At 50.9% G+C, this 22,086-nt stretch overlaps 1 protein-coding gene across 1 annotated transcript in view; it reads left to right on the plus strand.

The window, feature by feature from the left end:
* LOC146785455 (calcium-activated potassium channel subunit alpha-1-like) overlaps window positions 1-22,086 on the plus strand; it is a 1,319,298-nt gene that overhangs the window by 986,054 nt on the left and 311,158 nt on the right. The window contains exon 26 of the mRNA XM_085633050.1: window positions 9,664-9,695. Coding sequence (XP_085489176.1) covers window positions 9,664-9,695 — 32 coding nt within the window. The remainder of the gene's footprint in view (window positions 1-9,663; window positions 9,696-22,086) is intronic.

A 22,086-nucleotide genomic window follows, 5' to 3' on the forward strand; every position in this document is an offset into this window, starting at 1 on the left:
GTACGTGTCATACCCCCGTGTACCTACACCCCAGTACGTTTGAGTCCTACCCCCACCCCTGTACGTGTCGTACCCCCGTGTACCTACACCCCAGTACGTCCGAGTCCTACCCCCACCCCTGTACGTGTCGTACCACCGTCTATGTACACCCCAGTACGTTCCAGTCGGACCCCCACCCCTGTACGTGTCGTACCACCGTCTATGTACACCCCAGTACGTTCCAGTCGCACCCCCACCACAACCTCCTAAGTACGGAGCGCACCCCATGCCCCAATATCACAACCGCATGTACGAGTCGTACCAAGCCACACACAAGGACAGCACCGTACAACCATAGGGCCCATCTACACACCGTACACACGCTCAAAACGCACGTACACAACCAGGACAAAACAAAACAACACAAGAATACACTATTCGAATGGCACAAAGCCACTAAACATGGCCAACAAACACTAAAAAAACACATACACTGACCTGCAACTGCCAAATACAAACAGAGGCCCTAAACACCACCACTCCTTATATCACACCCACCCAAAGTTCAAACACAGCCACACCCACCAATGGACCAATAAAAAGGGCCCACACACACAAACCATGAGCCTTTGCAACAGACTCACTGCTGCCAGACACCACAGACAACTTACAGCACCTTACTACAAGCTTCACCACACCTTACACTTGCACACCTTCACACAACCACCTTCACAAACACACCCTCATCACATTCACACACACACACACCTGCACAACCACACCCACACACCCACAACCATCCACACACACCCCCCACCATCCACACACACCCCCCACCATCCACACCCACACCCCTCACCATGCCCACTACCAAGAATCCAAAGTTCAGTAACCGAGAGTTGGAGGTTCTTGTCGATGAAATCCTCAGAGTCGAGCCACAGCTCTTTGGAACATTGGTCAGAAACACCAGCATGGCAGCAAAAACAGCCATGTGGCAGACCATCATCGATGCTGTGAATGCTGTTGGGGACACCAGAAGGACCAGGCAGGAATGCCAATCCAGGTGGTACGATCTGCGGAGGAGGGTCCGAGCCAAAATGCAGGAGGAACACAACCAGGCCAACGCCACTGGAGGAGGGCCCTCCTGCAGACCCGTACACTACCAGCCCTGGGAGGAGAGGGTGATGGCCATACTGCCGGTGGAGGCAGTGGACGGATTAGAAGGACTCCGAGACCCGGGTGAGTACACAAACAACGCACCTCACATGGGGGGAACGTCATCCACAACCAAAATCACTAACAGGCACGCAACCACCCCAAGCCATCGCATGACAACCACACTCCATGAACACGCACATGCCACTGCTGCCACCATGCCCCATGCACCCAGCTGGACAATGTCAAGTCACAGGCCACAGAAGACACCAACACATGACACGGTAACCCGGATGGCGGGAGGCTGGGCCCCAAAAATCACATAGTGCAACTCCGAAGCAGACAACAATGCCCTCTGCCCATATGGCCTAGGTCACAGCCAGACAAACACTGTGTCCCCACACAGGAAAGACTCGCCAGCAAATGGCGGACGCCTTGCATCAACACATGGGGATGAAGGCACTGTTTTGCACATGACAGCAGCTGATGAACAGCCAACATTGTGAAAGAGTGGCAGCACACACCACCACAACAGCAGCGCACACACAGACACTACACCCAATGGGTGCCTGGAGATCAGAAACAAACTCACTTCAACAAGCCAAGGGCCATTCAAAGATCTGCTAACAGTGTGTGCCCAGGAAGCTGGCCTGAGGTGACAGAGGGTGACACACAGAGGGAGGGAGAGGGGGACAGAGAGGGAGGGAGACACAGGAAGACGGACAGAGGGAGGAGGCTGACCCACAGAGGGAGGGAAAGGGGGACAGAGAGGAAGGGAGAGGGGGACAGAGAGGGAGGGAGACACAGGGACACGGACAGAGGGAGGAGGCTGACACACAGAGGGAGGGAGAGGGGGACAGAGAGGGAGGGAGAGGGGGACAGAGAGGGAGGGAGACACAGGGAGACGGACAGAGGGAGGAGGCTGACACACAGAGGGAGGGAGAGGGGGACAGAGAGGGAGGGAGAGGAGGACAGAGAGGGAGGGAGAGGGGGATAGAGAGGGAGGGAGACACAGGGAGACGGACAGAGGGAGGAGGCTGACACACGGAGGGAGGGAGAGGGGGACAGAGAGGGAGGGAGAGGGGGACAGAGAGGGAGGGAGAGGGGGACAGAGAGGGAGGGAGAGGGGGACAGAAAGGGAGCGAGACACAGGGAGAGCAAATCAGCCGTGTGGCGTGTGCGAATGTCTGCTCGTCAGCAGGTAGACTGCGTGCATGTAGACAAGGGTGGCCAGTGCCAGAACCCCCCCTCTTCCCCATGGCAAAACACAGGGCCATGTCACAACCTGTTCACGAGCACAACGACAGCTACCTGGATCATATAAGTGTGTGGATCCACTCCATGTGCACATGTACAGTGCTACACGGAAGGCGCCAATGCATGGCTCGCCACACCTGCCCACTCCACTGCTGACTGCAGTCACACTTGACGCAGCAAGTAAGACCCTGCCACACATAGTTAAAGGGGCCAAAGTGGTGCCCAAGGGACACACCCATGCACAAGTGCACTGTGAGTGGAATGCAAGACAGATCCCAATTCCAAGAGGAAATGTCCCAACTTTGAAACTGATGAAACATGGATGTTGCATGGACCAAAATTAACATTGTCTCTCTCACACACAAGTCAATGTCGTGGTTCACCCCCCAACACTGGGGGGGAACACTCACAGGACCCGGATCTGCAGGAGCCTGATCCCACCGGCAGCGACCACTCTCACCACTCTGTGGACGACCCCGACCGACCTGGCCCCTCTGGTGTCCAACCACCTGCAGCACCTGCGTCAGGTACAACTGTGCCAACCACCACCCCCACTCCTGCCACATCCCAGGAGACACCCAGGATCCCTGCCCCAACACCACAATGCAGCCAGGCTGGCCAGGAGGGACACGGTGTCCCGGGCACCCAGGAGGAGGCAGGTGACAACGCCAATGCCACCCCTCAGGGGTCCCGTAAACCCAATGTGCCCACAAGGGCAGGCCAGGTGCAAGTGGGCAGGGGTGGTGGGAGTGGAGGACGGCGGAGGCGCGAGCCTGACCAGTTGGCTGGGGAACCGGTATTTGCCCATGTCCGAAACATCATGGACACATACCGGCAGGACACCACGGGCATGGCCCAGGTTGTGTCCACCCTCAATGAGATCAAGGGGACCCTCGATCAGATAAAGACCCAGCAGGCCCAGCAACATGCGGAGCAACATGCCTGTCTACTGCGACACCAACGGAGGATGGAGGACAGACAGGCTGAGCAAGTGACGGCGTTCCAGGGGATTCACGATACACTCCGTCGGATGGCCGTCAACATGGCCGACCCTCCCTGTGCCAGAAGGCGGAGAACATCACCACCCACAGGGAGGGATCAGGAGGAGGAGGAGGAAACATCCGATGGAGCATCCCAGACGTCGTCACGGCCTGCTTCTGAGGGTCCCCGCAGGAGGGCGGGTTGTCCACGGAAAAGACCGTGAGGGTCGGTGCAACATCACCATCTCCCAGGACACCCGGCCTGGCACCTGGCCCACTGGAGCAACAGCATCACAGCATCAAGAGACATTCTCTGCCACATGGCCCTGCTGGTCACTGTCTGACCAATGTTGCCAAAGACTGTGGCATGGACTATGAGGATTTCCAATGGCAAGGACACCAACTCCCCTACTGAACTTTGGATTCCAAACTCCCGGAAAGCCCCTCACGTCATACCCCCCCACAAAAATAAAAAATCACACCATGAAGAGAAGATGCCTGCTGGTTGCATTATTACCTTACATGTGTCTTGTAAAGTCTAAACATGCCTGAGTTATCTTTTGACTTCAACCATCCACACCCTGGGGCCTGAGTCTGGCACAGGACACACGGGTCACAGTGTCTTAGGCAAGACAGACATGGAGCACCATACACACCCGTGATGGGCCCAACCAGCTGAGGGGGTGGCCGCACAACCGTGCCGACAGACACATTGAGTACAGCAACAGTCATGCGCAGAGGTCAGGGATCATGTGGAGTGTCCTGGGGGGCACCCAGGTATGTGTAGACAGGTGGCAGAACCATGTCCTGCAAGCTTGAGTCCGGTGGATGCAGAGAATGGGGGCCTGGCCAACGTTGGATGCATGGGGATGGCACATGTCACAATACCCACACAGTCATGGACATCATGCCCACTACACAGTCTCAGCCCCCACACACAGCTTGCATCTTGCTACTCGACACATTGACACATAGCCACAATCAGGGAATACCATGCCAGACATGCTGGATGCACCGTGGCAACACACCAGCATTGACGGAGAAGAGGCACCTTGGAGGCATAGGGACACCTTTATTAGTCATGTTTTCGGGAGTGCAGAGGCAACTTGAAGTACACATGAAACCATCTTGTGGAGTAACATGTGGGTCCAACACTGGCACCCCCCTTCTGCAGCACAAATGCGTGTTAGCCATGGAAGTGGCACACAAGCGTCGGCTAAGAGCTAAACACCCACAGCTGCTCACGGAGAGCCTGCCATACACCATAGATCCGCTGATGTGGAAGTCCCACACCATGTCAAGCCAATGCTAACCGTATGTGTCCGAGGGCAGTGTCACACACATTGATGCCATCATCACAATCCACTATCCCATCACTGATGACTGTCAACCAGTCAGACCATCTATTCAGGTGTACACTGCTGCATGTCGTGTCCCATGCAGATGCTACATGGCTGCAGAGGAACCAAACATCGACAGGGGCAGTGTGCATACATCGTGAACAACTGCCACACCCAATACACCCCTGATGCATCCCTTACCCTATGGAGACTTCCAAACGTGTCCGTGCCTGTAACGCTGAGTCAGCCCACGATGACGTGTCCATGAGGAATAGCAGTGCCACAACAATGCAACCAGCAGACGGCATGCGCAAGTACCTGGGGAAGAGAGACACACAAGAAGTCAGCCACAAAAAGCACAGCCACTTGCATGTGCATGTACTCGACACATGTAAGGATGACAACATGCTAGGTCACAATTATGACTGGGGAAATACAACCATGACTGCCACCATCATTCCAGTGACACACCCACACACACCTCTGACTCACGTGCCATACATGCAGGTGGACACACACATCACAACACATGCCACACGGGGACAAATGCGTGCACACTCAGACACTGGTACTCACCACTAAGCAAAGAAGTCGTGTATGAGCCGAGTCCGGATGTCCTCCTGCGGCTCCACATCCTCCACATCACTAGCCCCATTGCCAAGCCCTTCGTCCTCCACGGGTGGATGGTCCTCTTCATCTTGATCCAGGATGAGTGGCACAGCTTTCTCAACTGCCATGTTGTGCAGCATACAGCAGACCATGAAGATTTTGCAGACCTTCGCAGGGGCATATGGGAGGGCGCCGCCGGTCTTGTGGAGGCACCGAAAGCGGCTCTTCAGCAGGCCAAACGTCCTCTCTATCACTCGCCTTGTCCGGCCATGGGCGGTGTTGTAGCGGAGCTGGGCCGGCGTGATGGGGTTGCGGAGAGGTGTGAGCAGCCATGGCATGTTGGGATAGCCAGCGTCCCCTACATGGGAAGCACATGGACATCGTTAGAACTGGTGAAGCGGTCGTGCTGGTAGGCTATGCAAAATACAGGACTGACAGACTGTACCCACCAACAACACATGCTCTTTCGTTGCGCAGCTGCATCATCATTTCAGGCATCCTGCTACACCTCATGATGTAGGCATCGTGTGCTGATCCTGGAAAACGAGCACAGACATGTGAAATCAACATGTTGGACTGACACACCACAAGGGCATTGATGGAGTGGTAGTGCTTCCGATTGCGGTACGCTACCTCCCGTGCGTGTGGTGGTACCAAAGCTACATGTGTCCCATCTATGGACCCAATGACATGGGGCATCCCTCCCAGGGCATAGAATCCACGCTTGACCGCAGTCAACTGTTCAGGGTTTGGGAACTTGATGAAGTCATCCAGGTGAATCAACATGGCCTCTAAGAAATCATGCAGCACACGGCAGAACATGCTCTGGGACATGCCACCAACATGAGCTATGGTATATTGAAAGGTACCCGTGGCAAGAAAATGTAGGGCTGCCATTACCTTCAGCTGGGGTGTCAGTGCCGTAGGATACCTGTGCTGCGGTTCCAGGTGTGGTGCCAGTCTCGCCGTCAACTCCAGAATCAACCGTCGTGGGAAGCGGTAGCACCGGATCCGATCATTCTCCCGCATGTCAGCCAAGTCCGGCATTGCTCGGGGAAGAGGCGGCGCTCTGCAGTATTTTGGAAGTGACAAGGAAGAGTGAGTGCACCACAACAACAATTTATATGTACAGAGCACATGTTAATCTGTCAATACACATATGCTACATAGGGAGTCACGTATGTGCTACATGCCCAGGACACGTATGGCTGGCAGGTGACACTCCTACCAAGACCCAGCTACACACGGAGATTGAGAACCTCCCCATGCCATGCCATGGGAATAGCTGTGTCCCAGTGCAAGTGAACAACCAGACGCAACACAGGAGTGACATACGCCCACACATCAGCAGAAGTAGGATGCCGATTGCAGAGACTGGTAGCGGAACACTAGAGCCACAGGTCACATGACATTACACTAGGACAGCCCACACACCTTGCCATGAAGGTGCACATGTCATGACTCACCACACAATCATTGTGAGGATGCAGACATGTCCTTGTCACACTACTCCGTGTCCCATGCATACATGTGCACCTCACATCCGATACCACATGTGGCATGGTGTGCGGAACAGTGTGCAATGTCAATCTACACACAGACACATGTTGGTTGCTGCAACAGCTGCAGCTTTTGAGGGTGCTCCAACATCAACCTGATGGGAAGCCCCCACACATACATGACATAGTCACATTGTGCACCGTGGGTAGTGACAAGGCAGGTGTGGTAACCCCTGTACCGGGCATCAGGGGACACTTCCGTGTGTTGGTGTCCGTGCCATGCCAGTGACGCTCACCCCAAGGGTGCAGTACGACATGCACACATGTCAAAGGAGTCAAGGGCATGCCTGGCACACATTGCACCGTCACACAGTACACCTGTACACATCTCATCATACATCTGGTGCCTTCTCCACTCAGGAGTAATGTTCCACATCACAGCCTGTCACACCTGTGCCCCACACATGTAGTAATGCACAGACAATGGCTTGATGTCCATCCATGGACAAGTATGCCCATCCATGGACAGGTATGTCCGCCCTATTCCTACCTGTGTGCCGCCTATCACCACTGTGATGTGTAAAAACCGCCATACTGCTGCTAAGAGGGCCTGTGTACGTTCCCAAATCACTATGGGAGTGCTGCCGTATGTGTACCCATCGTGATGGCGAGCTTACAGGCATTTGTACGGTCTGTACCACTACGAGTACGCATACGCGAGGACACCCATAGTGATAGGGCCGTACGCACGCATGTACGCTCACAATCACTATGGGTGTCCTCGCGTATGCGTACTCGTTGTGGTACGGGCCGTACACACGCATGTACGCTCACTATCACTATGGGTGTCCTCGCGTATGCGTACTCGTTGTGGTACGGGCCGTACACACGCATCTACGCTCACTATCACTATATGTGTCCTCGCGTATGCGTACTCGTTGTGGTACGGGCCGTACACACGCATCTACGCTCACTATCACTACGAGTACACATACGCGAGCAGACCCATACTGATAGTGAGCGTGGATGCGTGTGTACGGCCCGTACCACTACAAGTACGCATACGCGAGGACACCCATAGTGATAGTGAGCGTACACTCGCATGTACGCTCACTATCACTATGAGTACGCATACGCGAGGACACCCATAATGATAGTGAACGTAGGCACACGTGTAGGGGCCGTTGCAATGCATTTGGGGTGCCCTAGGGCCCCTAAACACACCGTACCTGTGTGTGACGCTGAAAATTACATAGGGGACAAGTATTAAGGCATACATGCATGCTGGTTGTCATGGAGACCAAGTTCAAATTTCAAAATTGTTCTGGAAGGTGCACAGCAGAAGTCAGTTGGAATTCTTCTACTTTGTTGCAATGTGTTTGTGGGGCTGACATCATGCAGGAGAATGAAACCGATAGAGAACCCACAGACTGCTAGGTTTGAAGGGATTGGAGGAAACATAGGATGCAAATGTGAGTGACCAATCACTCTGTACTCCTGTGCATGAGATGGGCCAGCAAGGCAGATATAAGGCAGCCAGGTCCCATGAGGGTGCACTTGCCTGCAGGGGAACAACCTTTACAACGCAACTTTTACAACACACTACACTTACAACGCATTTTTTACTACGCAAAATCCATTACAACGCACTACACTTACAACGCATGACACTACAACGCATTTTTAAAAACTACCTTTACAACGCATTCCATTACAACGCCTACCATTACAACGCATAATATTACACTACACTATCCAACACTTACCCTACTGTTGCACCCCCTGGAGTTAGAATAGTAATTTTTACCCCTATACTATCCAACACTTACCCTACTGTTGCACCCCCTGGAGTTAGAATAGTAATTTTTACCCCTATACTATCCAACACTTACCCTACTGTTGCACCCTCTGGAGTTAGAATAGCAATTTTTACCCCTATACTATCCAACACTTACCCTACTGTTGCACCCCCTGGAGTTAGAATAGCAATTTTTACCCCTATACTATCCAACACTTACCCTACTGTTGCACCCCCTGGAGTTAGAATAGCAATTTTTACCCCTATACTATCCAACACTTTCCCTACTGTTGCACCCCCTGGAGTTAGAATAGTAATTTTTACCCCTATACTATCCAACACTTACCCTACTGTTGCACCCCCTAGAGTTAGAATAGTAATTTTTACCCCTATACTATCCCACACTTACCATACTGTTGCACCCCCTGGAGTTAGAATAGTAATTTTTACCCCTATACTATCCAACACTTACCCTACTGTTGCACCCCCTGGAGTTAGAATAGTAATTTTTACCCCTATACTATCTAATACTTACCTTAAATGCAATTTACTATTATGCATTGTAATGGTATGCGTTGTAAAGGTAGTTTTTTAAAATGCGTTGTAGTGTCATGCGTTGTAAGTGTAGTGCGTTGTAATGGATTTTGCGTTGTAAAAAATGCGTTGTAAGTGCATGCGTTGTAAAAGTGTGTGTTGTAACGACATACATCCTTGCCTGCACATCTCTGTATTCCACGACCCAGCTGCTGCTACTGATTCCCTGGAACCATGTCAAGGGCTGTGGAGAGGTCACAGCCATTCACCCTGGAGGAGAACATGGCTTTGGTGGATGTGATCCTCCCACGGTACCCCATGCTGTATGGGCGACCAGGTTATCAGGTGAGTGCAGTGTCCACTGCCACAGACTGTGTCCCTTTTTTGTGACTGTGACTTCTGCAATTGTGTCCAGGTGTGACACACATGCTATGTACTGTAGGGTGGGTCACAAGGGGGGGGAATGCCTGATGTCTCCCAGCAGTGCCCTGAGACAGGAGGGGTGTGTGCAGAGTCCTCCCAGCAGTGCCCTGAGACAGGAGGGGTGTGTGCAGAGTCCTCCCAGCAGTGCCCTGAGACAGGAGGGGTGGGTGCAGAGTCCTCCCAGCAGTGCCCAGAGACAGAAGGGGTGGGTGCAGAGTCCTCCCAGCAGTGCCCTGAGACAGGAGGGGTGGGTGCAGAGTCCTCCCAGCAGTGCCCAGAGACAGGAGGGGTGTGTGCAGAGTCCTCCCAGCAGTGCCCTGAGACAGGAGGGGTGTGTGCAGAGTCCTCCCAGCAGTGCCCAGAGACAGGAGGGGTGTGTGCAGAGTCCTCCCAGCAGTGCCCTGAGACAGGAGGGGTGTGTGCAGAGTCCTCCCAGCAGTGCCCTGAGACAGGAGGGGTGGGTGCAGAGTCCTCCCAGCAGTGCCCTGAGACAGGAGGGGTGGGTGCAGAGTCCTCCCAGCAGTGCCCTGAGACAGGAGGGGTGGGTGCAGAGTCCTCCCAGCAGTGCCCAGAGACAGGAGGGGTGTGTGCAGAGTCCTCCCAGCAGTGCCTAGACCGGAGGGGTGGGGGCCTATCACTCCCAGCAGTGCCCTGAGACAGGAGGGGCACTGCTGGGAGGACTCTGCACCCACCCCTCCTGTGTCAGGGCACTGCTGGGAGGACTCTGCACACACCCCTCCTGTGTCTGGGCACTGCTGGGAGGACTCTGCACACACCCCTCCTGTGTCTGGGCACTGCTGGGAGTGTTAGGCACCCACCCCTCCTGTCTCAGGGCACTGCTGGGAGGACTCTGCACCCACCCCTCCTGTCTCAGGGCACTGCTGGGAGTGATAGGCCCCCACCCCTCCTGTCTCAGGGCACTGCTGGGAGGACTCTGCACCCACCCCTCCTATGTCTGGGCACTGCTGGGAGGACTCTGCACACACCCCTCCTGTGTCTGGGCACTGCTGGGAGGACTCTGCACACACCCCTCCTGTGTCTGGGCACTGCTGGGAGGACTCTGCACACACCCCTCCTGTGTCTGGGCACTGCTGGGAGTGTTAGGCACCCACCCTTCCTGTGTCTGGGCACTGCTGGGAGGACTCTGCACACAACCCTCCTGTGTCTGGGCACTGCTGGGAGGACTCTGCACACCCCCCTCCTGTCTCAGGGCACTGCTGGGAGGACTCTGCACCCACCCCTCCTGTCTCAGGGCACTGCTGGGAGGACTCTGCATCCACCCCTCCTGTGTCAGGGCACTGCTGGGAGGACTCTGCACCCACCCCTCCTGTGTCTGGGCACTGCTGGGAGGACTCTGCACACACCCCTCCTGTGTCTGGGCACTGCTGGGAGGACTCTGCACACACCCCTCCTGTGTCTGGGCACTGCTGGGAGGACTCTGCACCCACCCCTCCTGTCTCAGGGCACTGCTGGGAGGACTCTGCACACACCCCTCCTGTGTCTGGGCACTGCTGGGAGTGTTAGGCACCCACCCCTCCTGTCTCAGGGCACTGCTCGGAGGACTCTGCACCCACCCCTCCTGTCTCAGGGCACTGCTGGGAGTGATAGGCCCCCACCCCTCCTGTCTCAGGGCACTGCTGGGAGGACTCTGCACCCACCCCTCCTGTCTCAGGGCACTGCTGGGAGTGTTAGGCCCCCACCCCTCCTGTCTCAGGGCACTGCTGGGAGGACTCTGCACACACCCCTCCTGTGTCTGGGCACTGCTGGGAGTGTTAGGCACCCACCCCTCCTGTGTCTGGGCACTGCTGGGAGGACTCTGCACCCACCCCTCCTGTGTCTGGGCACTGCTGGGAGGACTCTGCACCCACCCCTCCTGTCTCAGGGCACTGCTGGGAGGACTCTGCACACACCCCTCCTGTGTCTGGGCACTGCTGGGAGTGTTAGGCACCCACCCCTCCTGTCTCAGGGCACTGCTGGGAGGACTCTGCACCCACCCCTCCTGTCTCAGGGCACTGCTGGGAGTGATAGGCCCCCACCCCTCCTGTCTCAGGGCACTGCTGGGAGGACTCTGCACCCACCCCTCCTATGTCTGGGCACTGCTGGGAGGACTCTGCACACACCCCTCCTGTGTCTGGGCACTGCTGGGAGGACTCTGCACACACCCCTCCTGTGTCTGGGCACTGCTGGGAGTGTTAGGCACCCACCCCTCCTGTGTCTGGGCACTGCTGGGAGGACTCTGCACACACCCCTCCTGTGTCTGGGCACTGCTGGGAGGACTCTGCACACACCCCTCCTGTCTCAGGGCACTGCTGGGAGGACTCTGCACCCACCCCTCCTGTCTCAGGGCACTGCTGGGAGGACTCTGCACCCACCCCTCCTGTGTCAGGGCACTGCTGGGATGACTCTGCACCCACCCCTCCTGTCTCAGGGCACTGCTGGGAGTGATAGGCCCCCACCCCTCCTGTCTCAGGGCAATGCTGGGAGGACTCTGCACCCACCTCTCCAATTTCACAATATGTACGCTCATGACATGCACGGATGTGGGTACGCTCCATGCATTCGAGGTGAGGCTACGGGTCGTATTTACACTGTTGGGGTGGTGGTACGCCCCATACGTACGCGGGTGTGGGTACGTGTGGTAATTACACTGTTGGGGTGGGGGTACGCTCCATGCATTCGAGGTGAGGGTAGGGGTCGTACTTACACTGTTGGGGTGGTGGTACGCTCCATACGTACGCGGCTGAGGGTACGTGTGGTACTTACACTGTTGGGGTGGGGGTACGCTCCATGCATTCGAGGTGAGGGTAGGGGTCGTATTTACACTGTTGGGGTGGGGGTACGCCCCATACGTACGCGGGTGTGGGTACGGTGGTACTTACACTGTTGGGGTGGGGGTACGCTCCATACGTACGCGGGTGTGGGTACGGGTCGTACTTACACTGTTGGGGTGGGGGTACGCTCCATGCATTCGAGGTGAGGGTAGGGGTCGTACTTACACTGTTGGGGTGGGGGTACGCCCCATACGTATGCGGGTGTGGGTACGGGTCGTACTTACACTGTTGGGGTGGGGGTACGCTCCATGCATTCGAGGTGAGGGTACGGGTCGTACTTACACTGTTGGGGTGGGGGTACGCCCCATACGTACGCGGGTGTGGGTACGGGTCGTACTTACACTGTTGGGGTGGGGGTATGCTCCATACGTACGCGGGTGTGGGTACGGGTCGTACTTACACTGTTGGGGTGGGGGTACGCTCCATACGTACGCGGGTGTGGGTACGGGTCATACTTACACTGTTGTGGTGGGGGTACGCTCCATGCATACGGGGTGGGGGTACGGTCCGTACATGTCCATCCCCACGCTATGTGATGCTTGTGCGGCCCGTACCCAGGCCTTTGCCACGTGGGTACGAGCCGTCCCACCATTGTTGGGGTGACGTGGGTGTGGGCGTGGTACGACTCGTACCCACGCTCTTCAGGCGTGGGTACGGGACGTACATGTCTGGTTGTGTTGCTGGTTCGCGTCGTGACGGACTTCCGTTGTGGCGGTCGCTGGCTTAGCTGGAAACGCCCCCACCCCCTCGTAGTGACCAGGGCCTGGGAGTCAGGTATGTCCAGGGCATGTGTGCTGTGTGACTTTGGTGGGGGGTTTGTGGCCTGCCCTGGTCCTGCCACCCCCACCCCACCCCACTTTCCCCCCTCCCTTAGTTGTTCTGACCTTCTGCAGCGTCTGCATCGGAACCTGTAGAGGAGGTCGACTGCTATGAGGGCCGGGATGACACGTAGGTTCGGGTCCATGTCTGTCCGTCGCGTACGGGTCCTCCTTGTTCGCGTCGTCCTGTGTGTCCGTCGCGTACTGGTCCTCCTTGTTCGCGTCGTCCTGTGTGTCCGTCGCGTACTGGTCCTCCTTGTTCGCCTGTGTGTCCGTCGCGTACTGGTCCTCCTTGTTTGCGTCGTCCTGTCTGTCCGTCGCGTACTGGTGGTCCTTGTTCGCGTCGTCCTGATTTCCCGGTAGTTTTTGGCAGCCGGAAAATATTCACCGTGCGGGATGACGTCGGTGCGAATCGTAATTCCTGGTTCGTGAATGGCAGGCTGCGAGCGTCCCGACGTCAGGTCGGCGCTTTCCCGGATCGCATTTGTAGGTTTATTTTGTTCGGTCGGGGTTTTTCACAATTCGTACGGAAATGGTGTTCCCGTGCGAATCGTAATTCCATGTTTGTATTTTTTTACGACCGGGTACGCGTCGGACGGAGAATATGCTCCGTCCGACGGTTCGTACCCGGTTTTTACAGGATCGTAATTGGCACCTAAATCTCACACTTCTCTGACTCCAACTGGCATACAATCTAGCCCTCTCCTTTTCTAGCGAAAATTACACCAGCTATCGCACAATCCAGATTTTGGTTGATGCAAAAACCATTTGGACTCCATCAAGGCTACAAAAACTGTAGATCCTGCAGTCTGACAAATGCTTGTGCTGTTCGAGTGAACAAATATTCTTCACATGCAAAAGGGTCCAACCGCTATGGTCCAAGATACAACAAACCATTCAAGAGATCTTTAAAATTCATTTTTCTCCAACCCTCCGCCTAGCAGCACACCGCACTAACATCAACCTATGCTCACACGGTTCGCTTCTACTCGACCTCATGCTAGCCCTAGGTACAAATACAGTTCTACTAGAATAGAAATCCTCCACAGAAATCCCTTTAAAGAGATGGTGGAACATTCTACATGCCACCAAAAACACAGACGATTTCATGTATAAAAAAGAACACAATACTTCACACTTGTGTGGCCTATGGTACACATTCAACCTTTATCTCCAAAAGTTGACCGTCAATAGCCCCCGAATATCAGGGCAAATACCACATCCACACATTTTATGCCTTGCAGACCTACCCCCTCCCCCCTCTCCTGCCTTCACCATACAACAGGGGATCGTCCACCTCCCGCCCCACCCTCTACCTCCTCCCCACCCCCGCAGCCTCTTTCTCTCTATCGCTTCTACCTTTCTCTTCTGTATTTTTTGCTCCAACTTCCTGCACACTCTGGAATTTCATTCCAACACCAGTTAGGGTGCCTTGCCTTACTCTCCTCTACCCTTGGGTACCCCTGCATGGTCCACCTACACTTGATCCTACTTCACCTCTAGCATTGATAACCCCAAAGTCATTCCTCCCCTTATTGTTAATTCTACCCTGGATACCGCTTTTTGTCAATTATAACGGTGCTTTCCAATGGGAATGTATACTGCTCTATACCTCACCCTGTAGTGTGCATATAACTTCTACTATGCATCAGTTTTTTCTTTATCTATACTTTTGAAAATCAATATGTTTGAACTAAAAAAAGAGCACCATTGGTTGGTAGTGTTGAGTATATAGCAAGAAAAAAAGAAAAGAAAAAAAGTATATATATATATATTTATATATATATGTCGTGTTATGATACTCTTAATTGTTTGTAGCGCTGAGTAGCACTTGCATGGCGACAATTAGGCACTTCAAAGATATGCCTGACTGCCAAGTGACTTACCTCAGCCTTCACCAGAGCAGAGGCCAAATCAGATCTCTCCTGGACAAGACGTTTTTCGTTTCGGAGTGAGAGGTGCACAAATCTTCTGAGTAATACAGGACTTTCTTGAGTACATAGGTGAGTTTATCCAAGGGTATGAGAACGTTATAATCGCTCTTTCAAATTATAACCCAAGGACATGTCCTAATATCACAAATTGAACAGAAAAATGACAAAAGGCTGAAGGATGACTTATTTGAAGATCCTGTGTTGGGGACTCTTGACTGTAATTGAACGTTTGTCATTTTGTCTGATACATTGACAATTGTTCCCCCAAGTGGGTACGAAGTATGGAGACATATCAGTAGGATTTATTTGTATTAGTAGAAAGATACTGGTCAGAGAGAGAAACTGCAAAAATTGAGCAAATGTGCTGTGCAATGAGCAACACTCAAAAAAAAAAATTGGGACATATTTTATGGTGGCGAGAAAGAATCCAAACCAAGTTGGGGTTTTCTCTCATCAAGGTGTCAACTCCCTCATTCATAAACAACACTTGATGCTTTGAAAGACAATCTGTCTCTCTTAGCTGGTGGAACCATACGTGTGTCTCCAGAACGGCTGTACTGTAGAACATAACTTGCTCTGGGCTTCATTATTCCTCTGGGAGAGGTGTGGCGCAGTGGCCAGGGTGGCTGACATCGAAGCACGGGACTCACGGTTTGATCGCCGATGGCAGCTCAGTCCAGCACCATGTGACTCTGGGCAGTAGCTCGCTTAATCTTCTTGACGGACCCCTTACGGGTGATTAGTTTGCACATTGCAAATACCAGGTTACTATTATTATGAGATGCCCAATGATCCCTACTCAGCCAAAAAACAGGAGATTTACAAGGTTGGCCGTAACTCAGTGGATCTGTGGATTTTCACCCACAGACTCCAGGTGCTAAAAGCAGGTGAAGTCTGTTTCCAGCAGGAGGGAAATACTGGTGGACAATTAGAAGAAATAGTGGGAAATATGGACCAGAACTACTGAATGTCTGGTAATTCCTCATGCCTAAAGTGACCCTCAGTGTTTCACTTGTAATCCCTGGTAACTCTGCACCCTGGAATTACTGATATTCCAGGTATTGGTAGGTCGGGAGTTTGAGTGACTGACGGAGATAATGGGGACCCCAGTGGGTTCTCCAGGGCAGGGTACTCCTTTCATTCCCAGCCTGTACAACGCATACTTTTCCTCTCTCTCCACAATAGTATTCAGATGTACTTATGCCTAATACAATAAAGTGGGAAGTACAGCAGCAGTGCGGCTCGTGAAGTAACAGACATGTGAGCTCGTATAATTAATATAATGATAAAGCGCAGCACCAAAAGACCTGTTATTTACTTTAAAAACAAAATTAACTCGGTCGCCAATTATGTGCCAGGCTCCCATTCTTCTCCATGGAAAAGTTTAGAACGTGCTGTAATGTTCCAATTACCGTCTTGTCATGTCACCGAGAAGCAAGTTGGCAAACCTACACACTGAACTAAATAAACTCTGACATAATCTAAACATATAATGGTAATTAACTGTGACAGCCTAATAAGCGATTGAGGTTTAAATATACAGTAGTAATCCACAATTAAGTCATCTTTTTGTAAGACCGGCCTGCCGCGCCGTGGAGTTTCCGACAGTTGGAGTCCTTTGCGCTGTTCGCCGGTAGAAATATTGACATAAACTGGGGTTATCCCAGCTCTCATCTGACAGGTCTTCACATTAACAGGCGCACCGCACTGAGAGGTATTTTTGAGAATAATTTAGCGGATTCGTTCCCCTTCCTTTACGCTTTCCGAAACGTCGAGGACACAAATTATTACCGCGCCTCCTATTGTGAAGACATGTTGTTGCTGTGATCCGAAGGCACAGGGCTCCCCCTCCCTTACTCTGTTTCTTGTCTTTATAAGAACGTTGTCTTCGCTCTCTCCCTCTCTATTCTCTTTCTTGAGCTTCCTGTGTTACTTGTCACCATAAACAAAAGTACGGTATTCTCCTAGCTAGAAGTGTGTGGGGTCCTGCTCTGACTAGGAGCTGTCAGTAATTATAATTTGGGCTCCAGGGTTTATGGTATTTATTTTTTTAACATTTCCATCTGTATTGATCCATATTTATTTTTTTGACCATCTTATTGGTATCTATCTATATATATATATTTTTTTTGTTTTGAGAACAAATGAGGTGATAACGTGTATATTTCCGCAATTATATAACTGATAACATGGACTCATACTTCGATGACTGTCAGGTTTTAGCATGTTACACAGCCAAAAAGAATAAGATAATAAGCCCACAATAAAAAAGTAATATGAGCAAATCTCATTGAGCATTGTGCCTCCCCATGATGTAGTGGCGGCTGCCTCGGAACAGAGGTGGTGTGCGGGAGGTGGATTAAAAAAAAAATATAAATAAACTTACCTTCTCTGCCCACCACGCAAGCCTATCCCGCCGCCGCGCACCTCTCCTCTGTCTGCTGGAAGCACCGGTAGCACCCAGGCTTCCGGACTCTGCCAGCCAATCACGATGCGGCAGGAGCTGTTTGGACTCTCAGACAGCGCCTAGAAGCCTGGGGATGTTCTCCGGAGGTCTGTGCACCACAGCCCAATGAAGAACATGGTAAGTGCGCACAGAGGGCCGGCCAAACCTCATGTACACTTAGAGGAGTGCAAACAACTCCTCCCCTGCACTGGCGTTGGAGAACCCAACTCCGCCCCGACTCTTGCATAGAAAAAAAAAAATGATAATAACGTCCTTTTATTATCATTTTATTTTTATTTTTTGCACAGCTGAAATAGAGGTGGGGCGACGCTCCTCCGCCTTAGCGGAGGAGCAGCCACTACCATGCTGCAATATGTACAGCTATTGGCCTGGAAGTCATTAACCTCAGCTTGGAGAGTCAGTCAAAAGAAGCCACATTTTCTGAATAATTCCGCTTTTAAAAATAAACGCAGACAGGAAACACAAATGTTTTTTGTCTGTATTTATCTGTAAAAATCAGTTAAAGCGGAAAACAGGGAGTCCTAATTACAAACCACAGTTGAAACCGGTTCCTAGCTGTCCCATGTCCTTAACTTTACTGGCGAAATAACACATATTGATTTCTCAACAATCACTGTAAAAACCCTTTAAGGTCTTTCATGTCAAGATGCAGTACCTGTTGAGATTTCAAATGTTATACTTCATCTCCCACTCCCTAAGAGTTTTTGCTTTTTTCAACATATTGCGGTTCTGTAGTTTTTCCATGCAACATGTGACTCTTGTACAGTGACTACTGTGAACTGAGTGGCCCCCAGTTTAAGTTCTTGGTGGATGTTTATGATGGCTCACGATAAAGAGCTTTGACATTGCGGCAGCAGGCAGTTCTCACCGTGCCTGTCGGTAAGTTATGGAGGTGTGACGCCTCCATGCACATCTAACCCTTGGCATCCATGCAGAGTGCACAGTGCAATAGGCACATATCTCCCATTTGTAAATATTCCCAAAAAATCATTGTTGTAATTGAATTATCTGATCCAGCTAACAAGCACTGGCAATGCCAATACTCTGAGCTAGTTTTAGGTATATGTGTTTATTGTTATGTGACATGTCTTAATACACTAACAGAAATTTCACACAGAGACATTACAATACTAGTGAGGTGGCATGCTGGAATTTATTTTACATGTTTTAAGCCATGTTCTTAATTACATAGGTTACCCCTTTTGGAAGGTATCCTAGTTATGCTTCTTTGGCCATGTCCCTTTTAGAGTTCACCCAATGCCTTTTTCATCCCACTTATAGTACTAGTTATTCTATTGTTCTAACTGCATGCTACTTGTATGTATGTGCTGCCTGGAATTACGCATACTTCTTTGCATCTCCTGAAAATGAAATGAGAGGCATGCAGTGTGCCCAAATATTTAGCATTTACCTTTAAATTCCATAATATATCAAGTGAATTTTTAGCAGTAAAACTCACTTTCTTAGCGGCCGCTGCCGGACTCTACCAGCCAATCACAATGCTGCAGGAGCAGCGCTGTGATTGGTCTGAGCAGCCGATATGGTCGTTCAGGCAGTAACTGGGAGGCTGGGCATGTTCTCCACTGAGCTGTGCAACACAGCTCAGTGGAGAACTTGCCAAGTGCGCATGACTATTTGGACAGCCCCAGAGGGCCAACCAAGCCGTCATGTGCACTTAGGGACGGGGTGTAAACCACTCCTGCTCCGCCCGATCTGGCTGGAGTCGGAGTCCCGCTAATAAAAATAAAATGATAATAACTTCTTGTTATTATCATTTTATTTTTGTTTTGCACTGCTCAACGAGCAGTGGGGCGACGCTCCTCCACCTCAGCGAAGGAGCCGCCACTGAATTTTAGGTGCCTTTCCATATTCCAGCTGGCAGGAAGAGTGAACATTTAGATGTGGCTGTGTGAATGCTTGAAATGCGTTTGCCTATTCAATAAGGGGAATAAGGCATTGATAGGGTGGGAAGTTTACTGGAAGGTACACCTTTGGAATGGGATCAGGCTGATGGTCTCTTTCTAGGATGAAGCAATTAGCAAAAAATGATGGAGTGGAATGCAGCCCTGATCCATCACCAATGGCTGAGATTAAGTCAAGCTTTCCTTCCATCTCTTTGTTGTTTGTTTCAGTTGAAGTCCTAAGTGCAACAGGTGTGCCCAGAAGTGGGTCAGGGGCTCACTGTGGTACAGGTCTCTAGCAGCACCTCACTGACGAGGACCAAGTAGGCCGAATCCAGTCTGGGATTTCTTGTGTTCCCAAATAGAAGAGACTTGGCTTCGCAGTTCAGGCCGGACTGTTCCTAATGGAGCATGACTAAGACTGCATATGGATGGTGTTTGTCAAAAATTGTACAGTGTGTGAAAAATTATGGGCTGGAATGTGGCCCTAGCCACTGCCAGTGACTAATTATCATATATCATAACATCTTGAAATAGTTTGCAATTTCCATAGGAAATATTTGTATTTTCTGGCTACATGCAAATGTCACAAATAAGGTAATGTGTTGTGGAAAAACAAGAGGAAGATACACATCGCATTAATTAATTAAGCTTGTAGATAACGAGTTAAAATAGATTAAAAAAGAACTCCCCCAAGTCTTGCTGTTTGTTTGTCCTGTTCTCCATTATCTCTCTAGACTTGAAGGTTGCAAGGGTTTGGTTTCCAAACTGTCTTGTTTTAGATTATTTTCTTGAGATTTTACATTTGGCGATATTCCGATTTCAGGGAAGTCAGAAAAAATACTTTCATTAATCTAAACCTTTAGTACTTCGTTTGCTCTCCATTCCTTTGTTTCAAAGAGTCTCTGCCATTTTTTAAGAGAACAAACTACAACTAAATCTGTTTTAATCCTGCTCTTAAAGGACTAGTGCAGCCCGAAATGCAAGCATTAGTTACTCTTTTCTTCTTTTTCCCTCACATTCTCATACTTGAGCCACCATTACAAACCGGCAGGTAATCAGGTTGGGCTTCCCACATTGAGAATTGCAGAAACCATGGGTATTGGTAATTCCCAAGTGCAAGATTTTTTCCCAATTGTGAATCATTTATTTTGAAACAGTGAATAACCATGGTAACTGAGCTTTCCGTGCCTATTTCTGCAGTTGTTCACAAAATAACTGACACATTCACCAAGTCACCTTTCTCTAAATTTTGCCTGATGAAATGTGAATTAGTCAATAGTGGAGCCGTGATTAAGCCACTTTTGTGTGTACAACATTATATCCTTTTCTTTAAGGTCTAGATGACCTCTGACCTATGGCTTAGGCTCTCGGACATACAACCCCTGTCTTTTGCATTATGTCATATATGTTATACGCTTTTGCAATGCAATGATTAATATTTATTGTTGTGTAAAAAGACCACAGGAAGAAACCAAAGGCAGAGGCCGGGCAAAATGCATATGGACAACAGGGTCAAATCAGGTATCATTTAAAATAAAATGTAATTACAAGATAATAGGAAACAATCTATCTAGAGATTCAATCAGTGTATCAAGCAAAGTTATACGACGAAACCACATATGCAGCAATAGTATTTTATAAAACACATTGGAGACATTGGTAAAAACAAGGATAGGGTGATCACACGGTGCTAGTGAAGTTCTTACGGCTATTACTAGTAAAAATCATTACAGGATGATCTGTTTTCTTGTTAAACTTACTGATTTCTCTCTACAGCCGTTATTTTCCACTTGAACATATGGTCTTCCTCTAGCAATCCCTCTCATTTTGTGCACTTACATACAATTTCTTATTTTCTTTTACCAATATCTCATGTAGTATTTTTTTCCTGTTCACAAAATACTATTGCTCCATATTGAGTCTCCATCTTGGGCACCTTTGGGTTCCATGAACTTGTTGAGGCCTCTGGCCGGGTTACCGCCTACATGTCTGTCCTTGGCACTAGCAGTGCCTCCTGAACCTACTTTGGGTACAGCTCTGAGTATTCCACACCATGATTTAGGCTGGCTCCTGCCACATCGATGAAGGCACCAACTCCTCTGCCACCGGCGGAGAACACCCAACCAATAGTTCTGTACGACTCTTAGACTAATCTGTCTCAGACTCAACCGATGCCAAGCTCCCGGAGCCCATTGACTCATACTCCAACAAGCAGACACTATCTTTTATCTTAGAGGCCTCCCTCCAGCACTCTAACAACTCTTTAGGTCAGATTCTGAACAGAGCCACCCAAATTTTGGGGATGATGGTGATGATGGTGATTGTGGGGTCAAGTTAGTTTTCCAAACAATATGATGATGGCAATTTTTCTATGGACCTACAAGAAGGCAGTGGGCCAGATAAGGGTTAATTTCCCCTAATGGTCCTTCTACAGAAGAGTCAGTCTCCTTCGTCATGTTGATTAGGGCATCTGAAGGCTTAAACTTACAATTGCCTTCAGTCGAAGTAAAGGCTAAAGTCCTCAAAGAGGTGCTGCTACAGGGAAAATTCTCATGAGG

This window comes from Triturus cristatus, chromosome 11 (genome assembly GCF_964204655.1).
Source record: "Triturus cristatus chromosome 11, aTriCri1.1, whole genome shotgun sequence".
NCBI lineage: Eukaryota > Metazoa > Chordata > Amphibia > Caudata > Salamandridae > Triturus > Triturus cristatus.